We start from the raw sequence: 25778 nt of genomic DNA on the forward strand, positions 1-25778 counted from the left end.
CTATCACGTTACCGTTCCTTGGCATTTCATTAGGTCCCCTTCCCCTGTTTGTTTTTAACAGCCTGAACGGATTTCTGGAGAACAGTACGGCATTCATTCCGATGTTTGGAGTCTAGGGATTTCCTTCATGGAGGTAGGTGTCTTATCTGGTTTTTGTTTTGTTTTGTTTTCAAAAATAACACCTTTAATCCTGAACAGCAGAGGAAACAAATAACCCCCCAAAGAGCCTAGCATCCGCCCTTGGCTGGGAGAAGAGCCGTCAAGCCAGGCCTTCATTCTTAGCTGCTCCCTGGTCTCTTCTAAGGAGAGAAATTATTCCAATGAGGGTTTGTAAAGGGCCACGTCTTGCGTTGCACTGCTGAGATGGCACAGCTGTACTGGGCAACAGTCCACTCACGCCCAGAGGTCTGACTGCACCTGAGCCCATGTTCCTGTGCCCTTCCCGTGGTGACTGCTTTTCTGACCCCCCTTTGCTTTCAACTGCACATGTCAAAAACTCCTGGTCTTCTCCTTCAGTTCTTTAGAGGCCCTTGCACCCCTCTGGGGAAGAGTTGCTCTCCGGTTCCCTTCTAGCGGCCAATTTCTGCCCAGCCTGGTTGTCAGTCTTCCTTCCTCTATGAATGCCAAGTCGGTGAATCAGAAAAGCGTCAGAGAGCGAGTCTGGGGAAATGGGCCAGCCTGGCTCCTGTCTGAAGTCTGACTGGGGACGAGAAAGTCCACTTGGAGCACAAGCAAGACTTGCAGGGCCAAGAGGCAGAGTTGCAGTGGACAGTTGTGATTGTCATGAGAGTAATACAGCTGGCCAGTTGTGGCTGGTTGCCATGCAGGATCAGCTGGGGTTGGTTCTTGCTGGACGAATCTCCGTCAGTCCAGACAGACTTTTCACCGGACTTTTTTTCTCTTCCTTAACGGATATTTTGCTTTGGGTGATGCGGGGACTAATCGCTGGATCCAGCTTTGTCCACGTTAAGAGTGGACTGACATTTGTCTTGTGAAGATTTACTACCAACCTGGGCAGAGCTTCTATCCCCAGGCCCTCCTCCCCATAGAGCGCCTTGGGAGGTCTTCCTTCCACCCTCAGGTGCGCTGTCCATCTGTGAGGTGAGAAGTCTTTGGGAAAGGGGCCTCAGCTGCTTCCTTGCTTCTGGCCGACTGCGGCCTTACTTTCCTAGCCTGGCCGTGGCGCTCCTTGTTCTGCCTAAGCTGCCCCGTATCATAGCTGGGATGTCTCAAAGGTGCTTTTCCCTGGACTTTCTCCACTCCATGCCTATATGGACCCCCCAAAATCCACAAAGAGGGAACTCAGCTCAGACCAGTTGTCAGCAGCATCAACTCAATCACCTACAACATTGCGAAACATTTAACCACCTTATTAGCTCCTCTGATGGGCAGCACCGCCCATCAACAATTCACAGGACTTTGTCAGCAAGGGTTAGAAACAACTTTGGATACAGACTGTGGTTTGTTATGATACGACTTCACTGCTCATCTGCATTCCCACACCTGAAGCTCTCACAGCACATTAGGCGAGGGAACCAGCCTCAGCCCCTGTGCCGTGCTGGACCTCTGCCTGGCCATTACCAAATCAAGACAGCCCAGTTGCCTTTTGAAAAAGCACCTTTGGGACAACCATGACCTGGATGGAAAAATGGGAGGGAGCTTGTTACGGTTGACAAGGGAGGTCTCACTTATTCTCTCTCCTTACACACTTGCCCAAGTCTCCTTTTTCCTTGTCAGAGGCATGGAACAATTTGTCTGTCTGTGCTTTGTTAATTGGTGTGTCATCTCCTCCCCCGAGACTTCCCTTCAGCATGATCGTTGTTTTATTGGAGTGGTTTGAGTGACGTGTGTTAAATGAGCAAAGTGAGGGGAAACGTGTTGCAGAAGGCGAGGTGCCTCTCTCCCAAGTCACGGAAGGCCATCGCTATTAGTGCAGCCTGCCGATGCTTGGGTGGGTCGGGGAGCATTCGGGGAGGACCTGAGGTTGTTACTCTTTTCATTCCACTCTTGTAAACCTTAATCATGCACGGCTCAACTCTAACTCTGCCTCTATTTCTGAAAGGCAGGCGGTCAGTATTAACTAATCCTATTTAAAGTAGCATTATTTCCTCATTCTTAGTCTAAAGATTTCAAGTAGTTGTTAATTGAACGCATTAGATGGATTTAGGCACATTTCAGTAGTTACGGTATGATTTGTTTTAAATTGCTTTAACTGTTTTCTCTACCACATTTTCAACTTTCCCCAGACTAATAAAAATCATCCTTTTATAACCAACTATCCAAGGAACCATCAGTGATTTGGTGGCTTTAAATCACTCTATTATAAGAGACAGACTAAAAAAAAGTGCTGCAGCCTTTAAAATACTTTTCAAGTGAGATGCATTGTAGCTCAGGAGGCCTTCCTTTCTGTGGCTCCAGGAGCCCTGAGAGCAGCCTTTCTCAACTTTGCCAACTAGGAGATGTCTGGACTTTAATTCTCAAAGCTGGCTAGGGAATTCTGGGAGTTGAAGTCCACCCACGTTCAAGTTGCCAAGATGGAGAAACTCTGCTTTGGAGGTGTTTTTCCATCTCTGCTCCAGGACTTTGTCCCCACTTCTCAACTCAGTCCCACCTGATCTGCACATACACGAGCCCCCCCCCCGAAACTTAAGAGGGGAGGGAGTGTGGTTGCCCAAGAGTAATCCTGAAACTTTAGGTCAGGGGTCTTCAAACCTGGCCCTTTTATGGCTTGTGGACTTCAACTTCTAGAATTCCTCAGGCAGGCATGTTGGCTGAGGAATTCTGGGAGTTGAAGTCACAAGTCATAAAAGGGCCAGGTTTGAAGACCCCTGCTTTAGGTTATCTTACATCCATTGCTTGAAGGCATCAGCCATATCATCTTAAAGGGAGCAGCAACTTCATTAGTTTCAGATTAACTGTATATATACGAAGAAATGACTGGTTGAAACAGAATTAGGATATCTCTCTATTTGATACAGATAGTGTCAATTGGGGAAGCCAGATTTGCTTAATGACTGTGTGATTCAGTTAATGAGCACATGATTTGCTTAATCACGTGATTCACTTAACAGCCCTTGTAGAAATGGTTGTAAAATACTGGAGGTGGCTACTGGACTAATTAGCAGACTTAACCTCCCACCTATGCTTTCTTCTGTCCCACCCATCTTTTAATTCATGTTGTGCTTTCATTGTTATGGTTTCATTGTTTTACTATTATCATGTTAATATATTTATCACTTTGTCCATTTTACTATTGTAAGCTGCCCAGAGTAGCCCCATGACTAGATGGTCGGCCCAATAAATTTAACAAATAAATAACAAATACATAAATATCTAAGTAAAATCAGATTTGGTCTTGTGATGACTCGCTTAACAACTGCATTGCTTAGCAATGGAAATTCCGAACCTGACATAAGTCAAGGACTACCTGTAGCAAATATAAGAGATCAGAGGCATCGGGAGAGGGGTGAGATAAAAGTCAAGATGGCAGCCAGGACCGAGTCATCAAAACCCTCTGGAATGCGCATCAAGACACACATTTAAAGAAAGGGTGGGCCTTTAATGGGGTGTTGTGGCCATGCTTTTGACTTTGACCGCTTACTTCTATTCATCATGGATGCCCCTGCAAGAGACAGTTAAATTCATTGTGACTTGCTGGTGACAGCTAACAAAAAAAAGGGGGGGGAAGAGTTCCTTTCTTTCACTTTTTCAATTGGATCAATGCCCTTAAATCGGGTCCCCAACCCCCGGGCTGCGGCCCACTCCCAGGCCTTGAGCCATTTGGAACTGGGCTGTGCAAATGGAGCTGCCCCCACATGTGCTTGCCCATTGCTCGCAGGTCACCATCCCCACTCTTCACCCTCCCACCAGTCCTCAAAGCCGGAAAGGTTAGGGAACTCTGCCTTACATCATTGACCAGTCTATATTTTTCCATAAAATTAACACAGCCATTTATTTGGGCACAAAGGTGGCATATAAACAGCATGTTTTTTGGTTGTTGTTGACAGACTATATTTTTATTCCAAACTGGATAATGTCATTTATTCTTATTTGGGAATTATATTTCACCTAATTCAGGATAGATAACAGCTTTATACATATGCCCCAATATTCTTTTTTATTTATAACATTAATAAAACTCTTCTTCAGATCAGAATTCCAAGTCTGTGTAACAGTATAGCTAACATATTTTTAAAAAACGATTAAAATATGGCAGAACAGTAGCATGAAGCAATTGTGATGAAGAATAGCAATTAAAAATGATGAGACAAACAGGAAGAGGGTATGAATTAAACTATCTTGATAAATAAAAGCACAAAAAGTGGCTTCCCCCCACCTCACATCTTTATGGAAACTAGTTAACGGAGCCATCTTGATCTATAAAGAGTTCAGCAGTCATAACTGGAGAAATCCTGATGAGAAACCAGCATTTAAAACGGAGGAATACCTTGGTTGGAGCTGCGATGGATTAGTGGAACAGGGCAGAAAGGTTAACTGGACGCTCCCTTCAAGGATGATGAGGCAGGAAACTTAAGAAAATTCGGAGTGAGATGTGCCAGGAAGTTGCCCCCCCCCCCGCAAAATAAAAAGAGGGAGCCAAAGCACAGCACAGCTAGCCCTTGACCTAGTGACCTCAATGGAGCCCAAAATTTCTGTTGCAAAGCAAGACATTTGTTAAATGAATTTTGACCCATTTTATGGCCTTTGTTGCCACTGTTGTTAAGTGAATCACTGCAGTTGTTGTGCTAATAGCATAGTTGTTAAGTGAATCTGGATTCCCTGTTGACTTTATCAGAAGGTCGTAAAAATGATTACGTAACCCTTAGGACACGGCAACCTGAATTCTGATCATGTGACCAGGGGGAGTTAGGCCACACGAGACCTTCTTGAATAAAATAGAATGAGCTTACTTTTACAAGCCGGTTACTTAAATCTCTGGTCTTATCTCTGTTGACTCTTTGGTGAAATGCAGAGCCCTTGGTGGATCTTAGGTGGAAGAGAAAAGCCATAAAAATATGGTTTCTGTGGGAGCCTTTGCTTAGGGTCCTCATGCAGATGGAAAGCTGAAGAGGGCATTTTTAGTCAGTGTTAGAGAAATGGTATAACACAGAGGAAGAAGACCTCTGGATAGAAAACTATGTTAGATACAATTTGACACAAAAAACCCCCTTTAAAGCAAAGTTCAAAAAGACACATCTAAGAAGTAAATACGTAGAATTGGGGTATTCCATTTCAAGTGCTATGGTCTGTATTGGGGGCAATGGCTGTTTTTTAGATTAGTAAATGATGGAGCTGGTGAGCATGTCAGAGACAAGAGGAGACTGGCTATTCTGGGTTGACTTTGTCAAATGAAGGTCATCTAGGTGACGATGGATGATGATGTCCAGCTTTCATGGTGGTTCATGGTGGCAGAACAGAAAGCAGAGGGTCCAGTGCCCAAGGCCTGGGTGAATCAGTAATTGCCTCTGTGGCGGGCGAGAACCATCAGAAAAGCTGGGCAGGAAGAGGTGGCCTCGCAGAGTGTTATCAATCACCCAGTGACCAGAACTTCTGGTAATTAGTGTATTTTATGGGGCTCTGCTTCAGTGGCTCGGAAGCACATATGCTCCAGTCATAGCAGAACTTAGCAGGAGTAATATTCCAGCATGATTTATCTACTTGGTGCGCTGGGAAGTAACCCCATCCATATTAAGGGAATGTTGTGAACTAAACTGCAATAAAGTGGGAAGTTTAGGTAAAGTTGGTCCAGGTTGAGACCTCAGACTATCAATCCTTCTCTTGTCTTCATTGCCAGGGAACAATACAAAGGTTGGGTTCCAGGGAGACAAATAAAGTAATTACTTCAACAAAGCAAAGGAAGGAAGATACACAGAGATGCTACAAATCCATAAACTCTTAAGCTACCAACGCTCAAGCAAATGTATTGCTGCATTTTGATTTGCACAAAGGGGATAACAAGATGGATATGGAAGATCAGCCCATTCTCTGGTCTCCCCAGGGGAGAGGGGTATGCTGTCCAGGGCCCTTTATTTTCAGACACCCCCCTCCCCTCAAAGCTAAAATAAATAAGAAAAGCTCTCTCTGATGATGTCTGGCGGTGGGGGGGGGAAACTGACACCTCCTGTATTAATTCCACATCAGGTCCCTAATTTGGGGGGGGGGGGTTTAGCATCCAGTCTTGTAAGTCGAATGTCCAGTTTTTGAGGGGGAAAGTGTTGGTTATGCTGTTTTACTCAAAAAAAGTTAATTCAGAGACCTGGCATACCTATTAGGAAAGGACAGCAAGAAATCATGAAACCAAAAATTGGTGATTGATTGGCAAGATCAGCAGTAAGATTGTGATGGGCTCTGGCAACCCTCAAATGGGGCTGAGGGACATGGAGTGTCCAAATCTCTTGCCTAGAGTGAGGTCCCAAGTGCAAGGAGAAATATTCTAAAACAACTCACTTAACAACTGCCTCACTTAGTGGTGGATTTCCAGTCCCAGTTGTGGTTGTAAGTCGAGACTGCCTGCCGTTCCTATGATTTTGAAATACAATACAACCTAAAATTGCATTTGCCTTTTTTTAGCTACATCACATGGCTGACTCCTACTATGAGAGATGGTGCCCACAGAGGGGGAGCTGGTGTGATGGGCTACAGTGAAGTGGCAGTGATGAGGAAGAGGAGCTGCCTTCTGCACCTGATCCTAGAGCATGTAGGGCAGAGAAAAGGCAGGAGCAGAGAAGGTCAGCCAGATTACTCAGGAGGAGAAAGGCCTCGCCCTTCTTGATGGGCTGCAGCGGAAGCTGGCTACTTAGCACAGCAGACAGATGGAGGCGATGCTGGGAACATCGTGTTCATTTCCTAGCTGTGTGTTTTCTGATCTTTGTGATTCTTGCCTCGCTTTGGACTGACACAGTGTCCTGACTTGGATTGTGCCTTGTGAACTCTGGACTTTTCTTACCTCATGAAGAGGCAACCCAGCCTGAAGACAGAGGAAGAGAGTAAGGGGAGCCCTTCCTAGAATCTCCCATAGGGTATGTTCATTAGGTGTCAGGAAGGGCATCATCTGACCAGTAAGTGCTCAGGTCCATTCAGTCGCCCTGACTCCACCCTGAAACAAGGGGCTACAGGGGCGTAAAAAGAAATAGACTCTGTCAAGATTTTGTTTGATCTGTGTAAGCAAATAAAGAAATGGCTGAACTGTTCTTGGGCTATTCCAACGCCTTTCCCAGAAGCTTTCTTTCTATTCCAGATCTCCAGATCTTGTACAGGCAGGCAGTCCTTGACGTAAGATCCTTCGCTTAGCAACCATTCAAAATTACAACTGACCCCCTCCCCAAAACTACTTACAACTCGATTTTGAAGTTTGATGGCCACACAAACAACCATCCAAGGTCACGTGATCCTATTTTGAGCACTTGGCAACCGGCTCGCCTTTTTACAGCTGTCTGCAGTGTCCCACAGTCATGTGACCATGATTTTCAATGTTGGTGGGTTTTTTTCCCAGTTTCCGGCATTAACTTCCAGTTTCTGGCAAAACTGCTGATACAGCAAAATGAATTTGCTTAATGATCGCAACATTCACTTCACCACCACCATATTCACTAACACATGTGGTATTTGCTAATGATTGCTACAAAAAAATCACAAAAACAGGTCTGATCATGTGGTGAACCACTTAACAACCACAGTTACTTTCAACTATAATTATGGGCTCAATTACAGTCATAAGTCAAGGACTGCCTGTACATAAGCTTTGGATTTCTCCTTCCAACAAGAATTTTCAATTTGTTTGACTTTTCATCGTTTTCTTGAACCCAGGAACAGCCATTCTTTTTGACATCATTTTGAGAAACTTTCAAACTTCCACACTTTTCAATTATGCCAATGTTTTAACAAAAAAAACCTCCAATCAATAACAAAAATCAAACCCATTATTATACCTCCTTTTCACTGTACTTCCTTTTTAAAATAAAAACGCCATAATTTTAATTAATAATTTAAATAATTAAAGCATGGTCTTAATTTAAAAAATGGTATTTGAGGAATTTAATAGACATGAGTGAGTTGACAGGTGCCAGTATAATCACTAGTACAACAAAATGTTGAACACATGATTTGAGAGTAAGGACTCTATTAAAGCTGAGTATCCATCAAGTGAAAAATGGGTAGGGGAAGTATAGAACAACAAAGTTGGAAGGGACCTTGGAGGTCTTCTAGTCCAGCCCCCTGCCTAAGCAGGAGACCTATACCATTCCGGACAGCTTGGCTGCCCAGTCTCTTCTTGAAAATAATATAATGGACCAGGGCAGCAGCAGGGATCCAAAAAGACAATCAAAACCTTGCCTTTTTTACACACACGTTTTGAGTATTGTATGTTTTGAAATTTTTGACACCTTTGAGCCAGGGACAAGCCAGTAGAGATGGAAGCTTCTGTTTAGGACATTGAAATCATCTGGGTAAGGTCTGGGTTTTAATTATTGTAGAGCTTCTACAGCAATTTCTTCCCAACTCTGAAGCCTGTTAGACATATTTGGATGTCATTGGGAAAGAGATTAACATTTCATTCTTATTCCCAGGAGGGATGAACTATAATCCTTATTAGGTAGACAATATTTTTTTATGTTTGGGCTGTAAAGGAGATTTTTATCCTAGATCAGGCCATTGTTAACGGCATTTTCCATTCTTTTGAGAGGTTACAAAAAGACTACAGCCTGTTTCAAACTGTTGAATAGCCGCATATTTAAGCAGAGCATGTTCTGGTGGCCTTGGAACCGCCTGTAATTTTGAGTGGGTTGATGAAGGCTGTATCCTCTCTTATCTGATCATCCCCGTGCAGGATCTCTTCCCCCCCCCCTCAGGTGATCCCCACATACCATTACAGAACTGAGAATCAATGACTAAAGATTAGGACTCTTTAAATGGAGGTAAGTGAGCCTGTTTCCTCTTCCTGTCTTGGTGCAGCCCTGCCAGTTCACCTGTCTCCACCATCCAGACCCCCGGCCAGCCCTGTGGAAGCTCTGTGCATTCCACAAGTCCTTCAACATGGAGTCTCCCCTCCCTGGCTTTGTCTTTAAGGCAGGCCCTTTGGAATGCAGCTGCGCAGTTGGGGCAGGAGATTAAATTAATTTGTAACCCTTTCCCCCCCATTTGGAGGGGGTTTAGTAAATCCTTCCCCTTTAATTGAAACCCTATTTCAAGGTGGCTTGTGCTGCTGCTCTCTTCCCAATTTAACCTCCAAAGCGCTTAAACGTGGGTAAATTGCAGTTATATCCTCACGGATTCTTTTTAGAATTGTGCCATAAGGGGATGGTGGAATTGGTGGAGATAAAAAGGGGAAATTACATGGCTTCTCTTTGCAGTATTTAATATTTATCAGGGGGACAACATTTTGTCAGAGGACTGCTAAGGTGATTTTAACATTGTATTTGGAAATCTACCAATTGATCTTGGGAATGAAATTTCTATGCCGTGGTTTCAGGTAATCCAGTTGTTATGTTTGGGTTTTAAAGAGAGATAGAAAAAAAACCTCTTTCCAATGTCTGGCTGCTCCAAACTTGCCGCTTTTTTCCTCTAAATTGAGAGTTTAACGGCAGTGCACAATCTAAATGCAAAATCTTGAGATGGAAATTTAATTGTGTAAAATGTGCACAAAGTAATTAAGAACAAATTTTAGAACATTTCAGACTATAAAGTACTTCTTTAGCTCGATCACAAGCAGTATTGTAAGTGCTTATTTTCAATTTGCAGTTATGCTGAGAAACATGGAATGTGACTAAATAAAGCCATCCTCTGTTTTTCAGAATAACTGTAAATTAAAAAACCAAACTTGCAAGTCTCACAGAGCAATCTAGGAGTGTAGAGGGTGGGGGAGGCTTCATGGCACCATTGTCCTTAAAAACAGCATTGCAAAGTGCATCACAGGCTCAAATCCTAATAGTCCTTAATTTTGTGAATAATTGTACTTGATCTCAGACTGACAACTTTAGGGAAATAAAAACTGGGATTCTACCTGTTGGGACACCTAGTCCAGCCCAAACCGTGAACTAAAGAGGCCTGCCTGAGAGACCAGAAGTGGACAAGCAGTGCTCCCTATAAAGCTCCATATCAAGTTTTCTTAAAAGATCTAGCAACTTTGCTTTGTATCATATTTGTCTAACCCGTTCCATCTAAAGTCCTTTCGGATGGCTTCGAATTATGGAAGCAATGCATCTGGAAGGCACCAGGCAGGGAAACCTGCGTTAGACCGTTGGTCCTCCTAGACCGGTCTTTTTCCATACTGCTCCTGGCTTCAAACACACACCCTCCCCTATCCAACTACATGCAACATTTACATTAAGGCCTTCCCTCTGCTGGGCTCACCATGTGCAGGGAGGCCCCTTGGCTCTGGGGCTACTTCCGTCCTTGTGCACTCTCCCATATCTAGCAGCAGTCAGCCCCAGTGTACTTCTACAGCCACTTGCACACCTCCCCGAGCCCCACTGTACTCGCACTGGGACATCAGTTGGCATCAATTCTTAGCTATTACATAGATGTTCACAAATAGATCTGTCCGCAGCACTGTCTTTCAGGTCTTCCAATGATGCATTCGTCACCACTGGGACTGAGTCCATCCACCTTGCTGCTGGTTGTCCTCTTTCCTAGCATCTTTCCTAGCATTAAACCATCTCTGGGCAACTAGATTCTTTGCACAAGGTTTCTGACGTAGGATAATTTGAGCCTGGTCATTTAGCCTTGACTGAGACCATAAAATAATAGTGTTGAAAAGGACCTTGGAGTCCCCTTGTCCAACCCCTTGCTTAAGCAGGAGATCTTATGTCCTTATGGACATAAGAAAGGTTTTCTAAGAAAGGTTTCCAATTTAACCTGAAGTCTACATGCATCTTTTAATGTAGAAGAATCAGAGATGGTTGTCAAGGGAGAGGTCTCAGGCACATTGATGCCTGTGGAGATCACGTTGAGAGCTTAGAACATGAGAGTTACATACCTTGGTGCTTCCCAGAGACACAGAAATGCCTTCAGTGGATCCTTTGTCTCAGATCTTGCCTCCTTTTCACTTGGGGCTCGGATTTCCAGCTTCCTCATATTGCCTGGGGTTTGGTCTGGTGTCCTTGGTCATGTCTTGCTGGCAGAGGTCACACAGAGGTCTAGAATTTACCAACATCATTTACTTGGTATTTCCCCAAAGACTTTGAGAGGTGATGCTGAGGAAATGCTTGTCATTTGGTCAAATGAAGTTATGGTCCAGCCGCTGCCGCCTATGTTCTGCATTGTCTTGCAAATTGTCAGAGAGCAACCTCTTCCCATCCCCTCAGCCTGTGGTAGGCAAATGTTCTGGAGCAGAGGGCAATAAATTAAAATGATTGGGATTTAAAATAAGATTTTCCTGGATTGGGGAGCAGTTATGCTAAGTGGCTGAGACAGAAGGATTCCAGAGGTAAGGTGGAAAACAAGACTCTTCTCAAACTTATGAAGTGCTATCGAGACTTTTCTGAGTGCCTCACCTTCTGCGCTTCCCTGTTTTCAATTTCCCTTTGAGGAGTATAGATCAGTGCAGGTCCACACTGCTCGTGTTATGCCAAAACAATCCAAAGCCCTAATTTGCTTTTTTGTAAGAGCTTTCCCCCCCCCCCCAATCTTTTGGCTTCCATGCTTTAGCTGTTAGCCTATTTATAAATCTAAATCTACATACAGAGGTCATTGGTTGGCTGAACTTAAAACCATTTTACTCAGTAAATTTAATTAAGAAAATACAGTGCAACTCATAAGCAAATGAGTTTTTCCTAGTTTTAAACCAAACCATCCTCTTGAGTGTTGATTGCCTTGCTCGACCCCTGGTGATACAGAAACAGGCAAAATTAAAAAGGACATTAAAGCTTCATTAAATCTGAAACACATTTAGTACAGTGACATATCTGCAGGCTATTTCGGGGAGATTACAGATTACCTTGACAATCTTGGACTGGGGCAGGGGGGAGCACTGGGCACAGCCCAGTCGAACAAAGGTTCTCGCTGTTCCCTGCGGGGGCCTGGCTTGGACTTCTAAAATACATCGTACTTAGAAGGTGTGTGTTCTCCACAGCAATAATTTCTGTATCAAGAAAACCAATTCTACGCTCAGAATATATTTGCATAACATTTGTGTGATTTGCATAAATTTTCATCTGCACTCGTTTCAGTATTATGCCATTGTCATCCTAAATGTTGCTATCCTGTTGCAGTTTTTTTTCAGAAGACCACTCGGTCCAGGCATCTGCTATGTCCATAACATACTTTTAATAATTTTATGTTGCTAGGCAAAACATTTATTAAATGAGTTTTGCCCCATTTACAACCTTTCTTGCCTCAGTTGTTAAGAGAATCACTGTAATTGTTAAGTTAGTAACGTGATTCTTAAGTGAATCTTGCTTCCCCATTGATTTTGCTTGTCAGAAGGTCGCAAAATGAGATCCCCTGATCCCAGATCATGGCAGCCATCATAAATAGGAACCAGTTGCCAAATTTTGATCATGTGACTATGGAGATGCTGAAATGGTCGTATGTGTGAAAAAGTCACTTTTTTCAGTGCCATTGTAACTTCGAACAGTCACTAAACGAACTGTTGTTAAGTCGAGGAATGTATACAGGTAGTCCTCGGCTTACAACCGTTTATTTAGCGATCCATGTCAAAACATCACTGAAGAAAGTGACTTATGAAAAGGCCTCACACTTTGTCGCAGCCTCCGCATGGTCCCATGATGCCCGGCAGCCGGCCTGTGTCCACGTCAGTTGCAGCCTCCCGGGGTCCCGTGATCGCCACGTGCCACCTGTCCAGCTGGCTTCTGACAGGCAAGGTTAGTGGAGGAAGCTAGATTTGCTTAATTCACTAAGCAACAGCATAGACTCACTTAATAACAAGAGCAAAAAAGGTCGTAAAATTGGATGCGAAATGGAATGGAAATGCCAGTCCCAATTGTGGTTGTCAATCGAGGCCTGCCTGTGCGCCATTTTCTTGGGGTCTGCACCACCCGGGGAAGCGAGGAGGTGCCCCTCTTGGGCTGGTCTCAAGATCCACCCGTGGTAACAAAAAGCACGTGCCGAAGCTTGAAGCGAGGACTTGAATCCATAGCTGTGGGGCTGAATTGAAAGCCAACGGATATGGGAGGAATCCTGCCTTTCAAGGGCAAAAGGCAGAACTGGGCTTCCATGGTGGAGGCTGTCCAAATGCCTTGGCACTTTCTCCATGCTCATTGTGACTGTCGGCTCTCCTCCAAATGGCTGGAATCTCTTAGCAACTGAAATGCAAAGAGAGGCCACGGAATTGAAAAAGGCCCATATTTTGTTTACGAGCGCAGAATTTGGCTGTGCAGACAGGCAGACAAATAGATGTGTTAACAGATCTGCTGCTCATTTATGGATAGCCTTTCAAAATATTGCCATTTTACTTATCTGTTAAGGTTTTTTATTCTGATTCTCTCTCTCTCTCTCTCTCTCACACACACACACACACTTTTTGCCCTCAAAACAATTCTGAATTATGAACCCCTCTCACTCCCCTTCCTTTTGCTCAACCCCTGATGCAGATCTCTCTAACCAAACCATTTTTTTTTCCCCCAGCTTGCTCTCGGGAGGTTCCCTTATCCTCAGGTAAGACGTTCATTGCTGCCTCACTGATTCCTGTGGATGAAGTTGCAACAAGCAATTGTGTCAGTCTTTCCACCTGGTTCATATAAATCTGCCCCATTAAATTAAAAAGCAATCACTTCAGAGTTGTCCAAAACCGTCATGGATCTTGTTCTCCTTTTAAGGTCCAAGATTTATTTTTTATCTCTTACTTAGACTGTTTCCTGGAGCATATAGTGAGTTTGAAGCCGAGCAAATTTGCTTTTCTGCCTTCCTGTCAACATGGTGGCTGAAAGTGATGAGTGTCAAAATCTGGTGTGTTTAGAGCAGTGTCTCTAAACACTGTGTATACAGGTGGTCCTCGACTTACAGCCATTCATTTAGCGGCCATTCCTCACAATTATAATTGTTGGAGCATCCCCAAGTGGCTTGATCAAAATTTGCATGTTTGGCAACGAGTATGTATTTACAGTGTCTGCGGTGTCCCTGGGTCATGTGATCACCATTTGCCACTTTCGGTGAAGGAAGTTGGATTTGCATAACAACTCTGTGATTCGCTTAGTGACCATGGCAAAAAAATGGACATTGCTCACTTAGCAACTGTTTTGCTTAGCAGCAGAAAATCTGGTCCCTTGACTTACGACCATTCACTTAGCGAATGAAGTTATGACACCTCTCCCCCCAAAAGATACTTATGATCTGGTTCCATAGTTCGGCTGGCCATCGCCCCCTCAGCCCCCCAGTCCCGTGACTGCATTTTGGGCACTCGGCAGCCGGCCCACCTTTATGGCCGCTTGGAGCATGCCACAGTTCCATGACTACCATTTGCGACGTTTTTGCTGAGTGCTGGCATTTACTTCTGGCTTTTGGCAAAAGCGTCCAATAGCGAGCAACGGGTTCACTTAACATCCGCAGTGATTCGCTTAACGATTGCTGCAAAGGAGGTCGTAAACTGAGGTCACATGGATAGCCCGCTTTACAACCATCACAATATATAACTGTAATGAGCAGGCTCCATTAGGGTCATAAGTCAAGGAGAGATAGATGGAAGCTGCCATCTGAGGCCATTAATGGCCTAGGCCAGTCTTCCTCAATCTTGGCAACTTTGGCTGGAGAATTCTGGGAGTCGAAGTCGGCACCTCGTAAAGTTGCCAAGGTTGAGGAAGACTGGAATAGGCCAAGCTCAGATCTTGCAGCTCCATTAACCCTAAATGCTACTTACCACTCCATATGGGCAATTTCCTTATTGTTCCAAATCACTTTTTCCTTGACCACCATCTCATTTAAATGAAAAACCAATAACAATTCGCATGAACTCAGTATGGAAACATTCCACATATTTCTTTGAATATTCAGAGCATTTTCTCCACAAAAGGGGAGGGTGCAGCCCCAGGCTGGATTTCATGATTTAGCGGAATCTTTACTGATTTCATTCTCTATAATGTCCATCACAACTAAAACGGGTTGTGCAACCCTCTGACAAGCAAAGTCAATGCGGAAGCCAGATTCGCGTAATAACCGGGTTACTAATTTATCAACTGCAGTGATTCACTTAACCACTGTGGCAAGAAAGGTCATAAAACAAGGCAAAACTCACTTAACTGCCTTGCATAGCAGTGGAGGTTTTGGGCTCAGTGGTAAATCCAGGACTGCCTGTGTTGTAATTTTTGTCTTTCGCGTTTCATTTTTCCCTCCTTTTGCATTTTTTCTTTAAGATTCTATTCCACCATTTCTTTGCTATCAGTGCAACTCTTGTCCCTTGGTGGCACATTGGTGGTGGGGAGTTGGCCTAGACCCCTCCCGAGTGGTGGGCTGCACATTTTTGCATCTGGCTTTGACTGCACAAAACCTCAGTGAACAATTCTAGTTCTTAAGAGTATGAGAAATCCTGTGATACACAGATTAGAATTTAATTACTGAAAGGGGTATGTTTATTCCTTGATCGTCCCCAACCCCAATGAAAACATGCATTGTGTTCATTGGGGACATCAATGCATTTGCCATTTTAGGCAGTTGCAATACTGCAAAGTTGCAGAACTTTGGAGAGGAAGAGGAGGCAGCCGATTCCCTGGTGAAGGGCAGTCACTTTTCCTAACCTCCCCACTGATGCAGGCCAAAGAGCCTGGAGGCATATCTGATTTAAAACTGGTGTTGGTCTGTGCTCTTTAAGCATCTATTAACTTGTTATTATTATGCAAATGAGCCATACTAATTTATGCAGGGTTAGATTATGCAGATGCCTCACCGCTGTGGCTATTGAATAATAGGAAGCGATTTGATCTCTTCCTTGTGCTTAGAAATACTTGGGGTTTTGGGTTTGTTTGTTTTTAAAAAATAGAACTAATTCTCTGATACTTCTCGGGACTTGAAGATTTAGTAGACCAATCCATGCTGGCTCTCAATTTGCTGCTGTTGGGTGGCTCTGTTTAAACCGGAGGTTGTCTGGTGTAGAGGCCTTGTGTAGCTATCACTCACAAATGCCGCACACTGGGTCCAGAAGTGCATGGTGGGGGCAGAGGAAGAATACCAAGCTGCGGGAATACTTACTATAGTGACCAGCAAAGTTGGGAAAAGCTAAGGCGCGAATGAGATCTTTCAAAGGATGCTGAACAGTAACGGGTGCCTGTTCAACAGGTGAGCAATGTCTTTCAACATGACAAAATCAAAAATGTGCAAAAGAAAATGCAGGACGCTTCCTGCTGTTCTGGATAGCCCTGGAAAAGGACTTCCTGATGCTTCTTATAACAATGGGAATTAGTTAACCTCAGCCTGTCTGCGGTTGGACAGTCGTAGGTCATGTTGGATGTTAATTGAGTCATCATGTGACAGCATCAGTTTTATGACTCTTTTTGCAGTGGTCATTAAGTGAACACAGCAGTTGTAAAGTGAACACCGTGGTCATTAAGCAAACCCGTTGTCTGCAGTGGGCATTTTTTGCCCAGAAACTGGAAGTCAATGCCAGTTTCCAACAAAAATAAATAAATAAACCACAGTCATGTGACCACGGGACTCTGTAAATGGTCGTAAGTGTGCCCAAAACGCAGTCACATGACCATGGGGGGGGGGCGGCCTTCAGAGTTCCAAATCCAGGTCATAAGTACTTTTTTCAGAATTTATAATTATAATTTCGAACAGTCACTAAGCGGGCAGTTATAAGTCAAGGACTATCTGTGCAACAATCTTCCCAGTCTGGGAGCGAAAGTCACAGCTGGGCTCAGGATTGCACTCCGGCCATCTCAGGCTTCTCAGCAAGGTGGGCTGCATCACAGGGATGGGTAGCCCTAAAAAAAACCCTTTGGTTTAATGCAGGAATGCAAAGGAGCTCTTAGAAAGAATGTGCGACTTCTCTCTGAGCCACCCTCAGTGCTCAGATTCCTCCACCTCTTCCTCCGTGCCTGCTTGGTGTAAGAGGCTGGAAGTGAATCTCTTTGGGGCAGGAAGCCTCGCTTCCATCTGTTCTTTGTTTTGGTGACAGACCCATCAGCTACCAGGCTGTTTGCTTTTCACGGTGGGAGGACTGACTCAGAGAGAGAGAGGGAGAAAGAGCCTCCAGTGTCGGTGGAGAACGGGGCCCCGGGCAGAGAAGCCTCCCTTAAAAATTCTCTGTATACTTTATTTATGTATAATGCGCTCCTCGTTCCTAGGCATGAAAACAAGATGTCAAAACGTTTATATTAGGATGCTGTTTCTGATGTAGGGTGAATTTTATTGTCCTTTTTTTCGTTTGCAGTTTATTTGCAATTGTCAGTTTGCATTGAGAACATTTAAATATTGTGATAATTAGATGAAACACTGCTACCGCCAGGTGTTTTTTTTTACAAGCAAATGCCACAGTTTGCTAAATGCAGCAAATTGCTGATATGTTTGATGCTTTTCTTACCTATAATTGTGATCCGTGTCACACATTTGTTGGCAAGGGTGAAAAAAGTTCTGAACAGATGGCAGTTTTAGCCACTCTAAATTCTGGACTCGAAATATTTGTTCCCCAAGAACAGATTTAGAAGAATCCTTCTATCCTGACAGAAATATAAATATGTTCTACATGTTAAGTGAACCATCCATGGAATCATCCTTTTGAAATTAGTTTCACTTTTCTACGTTGTCCCCCAAATCTCTGGTTGTGCATTTATGTGTGACATTTTCCTGGTCCAATATGGAGAGATAACTCTGCAGAGCTATATGGAGTCATGCAGGATTCTTGCAAGGACCATCACCAGCATCAGGTCCAGGAGAAACCTGCAGGAAATAAAGGTTGCCTCTTTCCTTTACCAGCCGTCTTGATTAGATCAAAAGGTGGCACAGGGCAGGGCCATGACTTATCGTCAGGAAATTTCGAGAGACGGTTAAGAATTGCCCCTGCTGGTGCTCAAACTGCTGCCAGTTCTGGGCAGGGCAAACCCCTCTGGCCGCATTCAGAGGAGACGCCACTTCTTGGCTGCCAGAGATTGTGAGAAATACGTTTAAGTGATTTCTTCTGACTCTGGCTAAAGATTCTTCCCCCTGTTTTCGGATACACTTGCAGATCTTTGTTAATAAATTACATCAAATGATTTGAAGTTTGGAAGGAAGGATGCTTGGCCCCCTCCTTCTTAAAAAAAAATCTGAGTAAATAGTGCCCCTGGTATTGTAAAGCTTTGAATGTTTTCACACCCCATTAATTTATTACTTCTCCTTCATCTTTAAATTTCATTTTTTTTCCATAAAAAAAATTCCAGCTCCCTGCTGCTTGTGAGATTTCCATCTTGTTGTTAATTTTCTCTGCTCCATATGGAGCACCAGACATTTCACCTGGAGGCTGTACTAGATTTTCCTGTAGTGATCGCACTTCCGGAGGGCAGAGCTGTCATTTCGGGTTCCTTGTGCATCTGTCTCTGCCAGGCTTTCTTCCACTGGCACAAGAGTGTGTGAATAACAAATTGTGTGCACCTGAGATTGGTATGAGGGTGTGGGTGGCAGGTGGATCTCTGCAGTTTGCAAGTAGATTTTGTCCCAAGTTTGAGAAAATCGCACCTACCATGCAGCCTTAGTTTGTGGCGTCCAACTTGAATACAGGAAGCATAGAGAAGAGGGGAGAGAGAGAGAGAGAGAGAGAAGTAAATATTTCATCCTGCCTTGTCATTGATTAGAATAGAGCCTTTAATTTCATCTCACCCCATGTTGCGATTAATTTGCATTCTTTGTCAGAAGTTAATGGAGTTTTTTATGGTTCAGTTTGAAATCCTTGAAGACATCAGTGAGTTGATCTGATGTTTATACAACCGCCAGCGGAATTTTTTTTTGCTTTTGATTGATGGGAAGCTTGGTGTTTATTCCAAACGGCTTTTAAAGCTGTTTTTAAGAATTATTTGAATAAAATGCAAGCGAGATATTGTTATAATGAGCAAGATTATCTGTTAAAAATCTGTTTCAAATAAGGAGCATGATAAGCAGAAGATGGGAGGGAGAGAAGACGCTCTCACCCTCCCCCCCAAAAAAAGAAGTGGCAAATGCAGAGATGCCTTTTCACACAATCATCAAGCCAGCCTTGAAATGCCCGATTACAAATCCGCGAAGGTGAGACCAGCGCTTTGCCTTCCAAAGGGCAACTTCTGTTCTCCTTTTTAATCACGGCCAATAAAGTTGCAGGGTTTACAGACGGGGCCCTTTCCCATTTCTTCTGCCAGCCTTTTTCTGCCTGGCTGTGGCCAACGGTTTGATGAAGTGTTGCTGCCTTGCGCCTAACTCAGAGGGACAAGACTGTGAGGCCGGTTAGCTCAGCAAAATGATGACATATTGCTTTGCTGCAGACAGAGGCAGGGTCCAGTGTGACGGAAACAAAAGTGTGAGTAATCGAGAGGGTTTGAGAACACAAGGCGGCAGCGTGTGCCTTGCTCAGGTTGCTTTTATAGAGAGAGTTTGCAGTCCAAACTGTTGTGAATTGAGAGGAGTTGGCGGAAAGGCTTCTGACCCACGATGTTCAAAGGTGGAAGAGAAGGGAATCTTTTGCACAAATACAGCCTTCAGCAGGCAGCTCTTGCTGGGGAGGGAAACTAGCCCAGATTGTACCTTCACAAAGATGGGCAATCCCAAGGGTGGAACAGCTCTCTCCCTCTTGGTCTTCTGAGTTACGCTCTGTTCTCATGGTCCTCCAAATGGGGACATTACTCAGCTGTTCTTCCTACATTCTAATTTCTCCATTTTACTAATATTAACTGTTTACAAATCCACAATCCAAAGTAGAAAAGATGATTGCAAAACTCTTATTTTACCCTGGAAATTCATCGTAAAAATGTATAATGAAATGTTTTCCTGTTCTAAGGAGCTTCTTTGTCATTCTGGTCTATATGATGTCAATTGAGTCTCCAGGACTTTCTCTTCAGTTAAAAAGTTTATAAATGGGACTTTCTACACAGTGACCCCAACAGATTCATAAATCAGTCATAGAGAGAGGTGAAATGTGCATATTTTGTGCCCCTCTGAAGGTCTGCAGTAATGAAGTTATTATCTGTCCCATAATATTTGTATTCATTCACTGAGGTAGATCGTTTTATCTCAAATGATCAGTACAAATAAAAACTAAATACAGTATGACTAGCTTGCAAAGCCCACCGCAGAAACTACAACTACTGTATGTAAAATGGAGAGTGTGATGCAGAAAACTGGACAGGCACCAGGAAGGAGATGACCCCAAATATATGCATATTGTGAAGGTTAAAAATAACCAGCATTTAAAGGGTAGTTAAATGTTAAATTGTTTAAAGTTTATTTTAAGAAAGATTTTAACTTGATATCGAGAAGCCCAACCCATCCAGAGCCAGCATTTCACAATGGAGGCATTTCATCTCCCTCTCGGCTCCTGAATAAAGCACCTTCTTCCATGAAGGAATGGATCTGCTTTCTCGAAGGAAAGACGTCCCCCTGAACAGGCCTTTAAAGATTACCCTCTGTCCTCAGCACCCGTCATGAGAAGACAGCCGATGTAAGACTTTCAAAATGTAAACAATGCAAAATGGCTTTCTTAAGGCCAACCAGCTGGAAGTTTCACCACTGCTTCCTGCATGAATCAAAGGTCCCAACCTGTCTCCAAGGGCAGACCCAGCTATTGGGTGGTGTTTTCCCTTAATTCTGTCTGGATGGGTTGGATCCAAAGTAACCCAGTCTAGGGAAGGGCACTGTTGACAAAACTGACCAGAAGCTTTTTGGCACCTGAAAACACAAGCTGCACACTGCTCTTCAGGGAGGATATGAAACCCTAAATTCCCATTTTAATGGGTCCAGGGAGTTGGAGATGTGACGACTTCAATACGATTCCTGACCTCCCAGGAGCACCGCACTACATGCTCACACGCGGCCTAATTTCTCCAATCCGTGGCATTTTCAGCAGATGGCAGAGGTGTAGGAAGACCTTGTGTGTGGAAGCCCTTCCAGATATGCTGAACCCTCCAGACGGGTGAGGGTCTGCCCAGCAATATGAAAGGAAGGAAGCAGACAGGAATCCAGTGGGTGAAGAAGTAATCTACAGTGGTCCTCAAAATGTTACATTTTTGTCCCTTTCCCCAAAGGTACTTTTTCAAAAGGCAACTGGGCTTTCTTTGTTTTTGCTTGAAGACGTTTCACTTCTCATCCAAGAAGCTTCTTCAGTTTTGACTGAATGGTGGAGAATGGAAGGATTTGAGTGAGAATGGAAGGAAAGGACTGTGTTGTCCTTTCCGCAGGTCCAAGAAGGTTCCACACCTATTTGCACTATTCAGGTGACCCTGAGGGCACAGATAAATTTCCAAGTGGCCTCAGTGACTCTCAGAAAAAGCACTAATGACCAGATGACTGCAGGTATTTATAATTCTCTCCATTCTCCACCATTCAGTCAGAACTGAAGAAGCTTCTTGGGTGAGAAGCGAAATGTCTTCAAACAAAAACAAAGAAAGTCTGGTTGTCTTTTGAAAAAGCACCTTTGGGACAGCCATGACCTGGATGACAGAATCTCCGTCGACCTTCCTTTTGCAGTACCAAACATTTTGCAAACACCTCTTGATTCAAAAGCCATTTTTTTCCTTTTTTTGGGGGGGGGGGGAGAAATATTTTGTTTCAGCAATTCCTCCCTCATTATGATTCCTGTTAGTGCAATTGAATTGTGGGTCAAAGAACCCTTCATCCAAGGACTTCCATTTAAAAGCAATCCATTTATTTGCAGCATCTTAAAGGGTTGAGTAATTGGCTGGTTTTAATTGAAGCTGTTGCTTTTTCTGCTCCTGGATACTAGCAAGCTCCAAGGTTCTTTTTCTTATGTGTAATCCATAATATTGACCACGTTTGGCCTGTTTTCATTTTGATGTAAGAGCTACTTGTCAAAGGAGGAGCGAAAGGACATATAATTTTGTTTAACTAGAAAAGCTGCTTCGCTGATATTTTCCTTTTTCAATTGATAGAAGTATCATTTAAACATTTATTTTGTAGAATAATTGAAGAACAGCAAACAGCCAGTTTCAAAATAAAAGCAAAACTGTTGTCATTTAATGTATAACTGTTTGGAACCATTTAAAAGACATTAAACATTGTTCACATGTTGATGTCAAAATAATGCTGTTTTCCATGGTGAATTGTAAGAAAAGAAAAGCTATATCTTATTATTCTTCACAGAAAATAATGGAATTAATCTATTATTTACTGTTTCAATTTAAAAAAACAACCCTAAAGTTAATTTTATAGGAGTTTTCTCACTGAATATGTGCAGTACACCTACAAATATGTAGATTTTCATGAACTGACATCTTCTGTTCTTTACCAAAATATAGTTTAAAATTCAGTATAGAACATTGTTTTCATATTTAAGAATAAATCATGACACTCTTGCATTACAGCACATAAGACTTGCTTATATATATTTTCTGTGAGTCAGTGGAATGGGCACAGATAGAATTATATATTATGCCTTTTCAGTAATATCATAGTAGAAAATGCATAATATCAGCTTCTTTGTTTGGATAGCATGGGCTACCCAAATAGAGTGAAACCCAATGTAGCTTTTTCTGGCACAGTATACTAACAGACCTCAAGTACCGTGGAAAAATTGGTCGTTTTGTAGAACCAATTCTGAATGCCATGCTCAGAACAAGGCATTTGCGGGGTTATCTTTTTATTTCCAAAGTGTTTCAGCAGAGAGCTTCCAGAATTTTACATGTATTTTCATAATTGGGTGTCTGAAGAGGGGGGAGAGGGAGGGGGGAAGGAAGAAAGGTTATAAACAGCAAGTTTGAACTGGAATTAAGAATATCACAAAACTCAGTTAGGAAAGAAACAGATAATAAAGATTCCAAGTGTTAAGACAGCATCATTTTCCACTGCATCATCACAGAAGTATATCACAAGTATGAGATTTATATGTTGGCATGAAAAAAGAACAAGTGTTGCTTTGATCCAAAAATGGATTATTTTAGAAGTGAATTATCATGTTAATACAATCAAAGAAAGGCAGATTTATTTTTAGTATTTAGAGCTTAGAACGTGTTGCAAGTATGTTTTCAGTGTAGCTTTGCACTTTATGCTATTTTACTTCATTTTCATTTTTTGTGTTATGATCTGCTAATCTGGCATACCAGCAGATTTATTAGTAGGGAGCAGTTGCTACAACTGTATTTAAGGAAACTTCCAGGAGAGGAGCTAGTGCCAAATATTAAGGAAAGCAGGACATTAAAATGGTTGGGTTGTTTCCTTAGCTGCAGAAGAAAGAATTCTTTTAGAGCAGGGGTCTTTAAACTTGACCCTTTTATTACTTGTGGACTTCAACTCCCAGAATTCCTCACCCAGCATGCCTGGCTGAGGAATTCTGGGAGTTGAAGTCCACAAGTCGTAAAAGGGCCAGGTTTGAAGACCCCTGTTTTAGAGTCTCTTGACTGAAGAAAATGGCTTTTTGTTTTTGGTTATTCAAGGAAGAATAACAGAAGAAGAAATAAAGAACTAGAATTGGATGCAGATCAAGCATATATTTTGCAAAATGAATTAACTATTACATGAAACATCAGAAACCTCTGGCATTTTTAACCAGTTTTCCCTCTCAGCCTTCTGGATATCCCAAAGCTGCTTTTTCAAAAGGCAACTGGACTTCGTTTTTCCTTGAAGACGTTTCACTTCTCACCCCAGAAGCTTCTTGAATGGATGAGAAGTGAAACCTCTTCAGGAAAAAGAAAGTCCAGTTGCCTTTTGAAAAAGCACCTTTGAGACAGCCATGACCTGGATGACTGAGAATCTCCACAGACACTTTCTTCTGGATATAAATATGAATGTGTTTTATTGAGCATTCCAGGGAATCTATAGAATATACTGTTTCAAGCCTCGCTCTGTATGTTATTCATACACTGAATCGGTGCAGTCTTCTCCCAGAGTTAAAAACAAAAGTACAGATAGTCTTTGACTTATGACCAGTTGCTTAGTGACCGAAGTTATGATGGACACCCACAAGCTACTTACAACCCAGTTCTGAAATTCTAACCTCTCCTCCTGATCACATGACTGCATTTTGGGTGCTCCACAGCTGGCCTGGGTTGACAGCCATTTGTGGGGCTCCTGCTCTCGTGACAACATTTTTGCTGGAAACGGGTGTTTACATTTGGTTTCTTCCAAGAACTGCCCCATAGTAAACAATGGGTTCGCTTAACGACCACCTCCAAAACGGTTGTAAAATTGGGTCCAGTCATGTGGTGACCCATTTTATAATCATCACAACCATTATGGTTGTAATTCAAGCACTAGCAGATTGTGCACTGTAGTAGATTGTGATAAGGAAGAGGAGAATTCATAGAGAAGTTTAAAAGTTTTCTGAGTATTTCATATACGTTGTACTAGTAATTGCTGCTTGGCTCAGCCTTGTTCCCACCAAGTGGGACCCAGAGAAGACAAGCTGAGCCGAAGACCAGAGCAGGCAGAGCGGCAGAGGAAGCGCCCCGGAAACAGGCTACGAAGAACGGCCCCATTGAGCCTGCCAGAATATTGAGCCTGCTAGAGAATATCCCTCCCTAATTCTAACCCAAGACTAGTTGCTTATGGTGGCAGAAAGAGGAGAAGCCTCCCACTCTAGAACCTTATATTGAAAAATCTTACCACACAATATCCTCAGTATATCCTAAAACCAGATGCTTCATTGATTGTGTTGGCTGTTTTGTTTGGTGAAATGTTCCAGGTTTGTAGGTTGGAGAAGGTAAGCAACGTTGTGCTGCACTGAACAATGTACCTAACAGAGTTTGAACACCTTGCCAGCAAAGGCTTAGGGGGGAAATATGGTCCTTCCAATCAGATGCCTTAATAGAGTTAGCAGATGAAGAGTCAGCCCTCCCAGCCTCTGCTTGGAGCAATTGACATTCCTTGTATGGACAACCAACTTTGAGTCTTCCTTGCTAAGTAATTGAGAAACCAGCCCATCATTTTCTGCAGCATTAAGACAGCACTGGGGGATTCCAAAATAACCAGTTCCAGATGCTGTAACGCAGGGGTCTCCGAACTTGGCAACTTTTAGACTTACAGACTTCAACTTCCAGAATTCCTCAGCCGGCATTGTGAAGTACACAAGTCTTTAAAGTTGCCAAGTTTGGGGACCCATGCTATAATGCAAAATGTTGAAATAGGTGCAGTAAATTATTACTGAAACCTGACTTGGCCACAGCTTGCTTTCTATAGATGTCTCACTCTACAGGAATGCAAAGATGTAACAGACAAGGAATAGAATTGTTTGTGTGTTTTGGTTGAAAGCCAGGTTACTCTCCGAATGCTCCCTCCCACCAGATACCCTGGGGAGCGGGTGTCAAACTCGCCACATGATGTGATGTGTCACAACGTATCGCGACTTTTTGCATTGCCGGCAATGGGGTGGGTGCGTCTTCAGCAGGATGAAACCGGCCCGCGGGCCTGGCAGTTTGACACCCCTGCCCTGGGGCCTCCTGCATTAACGCCTGCTGACTCTCTCTCTTCATCCAACCTCCTGGCACACATTTTGGCCATATATTTTATACTGACTGCTTCAGTTATCCTGATGAAATGCTTTTGCTGGGTTTTAGCTCTTCTTCTTCAATTATCTGAGCATCCCAGATGGGATCCTTCCTTCTTAGTGTTGAAACTATCCAAAATGTCCTGCTTTCGCCAGCCAATTGGGCTCAATTGTGGTCCGAAGTTGAAGGCTACTTGTCTAGGCTTCCCTAACTTGGCTGGAGATGTTAAGACTGCAG

General features: G+C 43.2%; 1 protein-coding gene across 1 annotated transcript in view; it reads left to right on the plus strand.

The window, feature by feature from the left end:
* MAP2K5 (mitogen-activated protein kinase kinase 5) overlaps positions 1-25778 on the plus strand; it is a 118146-nt gene that overhangs the window by 52883 nt on the left and 39485 nt on the right. Inside the window, exons 15-16 of the mRNA XM_015811894.2 lie at positions 62-133; positions 13582-13611. Of these exons, the coding sequence (XP_015667380.1) occupies positions 62-133; positions 13582-13611 (102 nt within the window). The remainder of the gene's footprint in view (positions 1-61; positions 134-13581; positions 13612-25778) is intronic.

Source organism: Protobothrops mucrosquamatus, unplaced genomic scaffold (genome assembly GCF_001527695.2).
Source record: "Protobothrops mucrosquamatus isolate PMUCROS unplaced genomic scaffold, P.Mucros_1.0 scaffold56, whole genome shotgun sequence".
In the NCBI taxonomy this organism is placed as follows: domain Eukaryota; kingdom Metazoa; phylum Chordata; class Lepidosauria; order Squamata; family Viperidae; genus Protobothrops; species Protobothrops mucrosquamatus.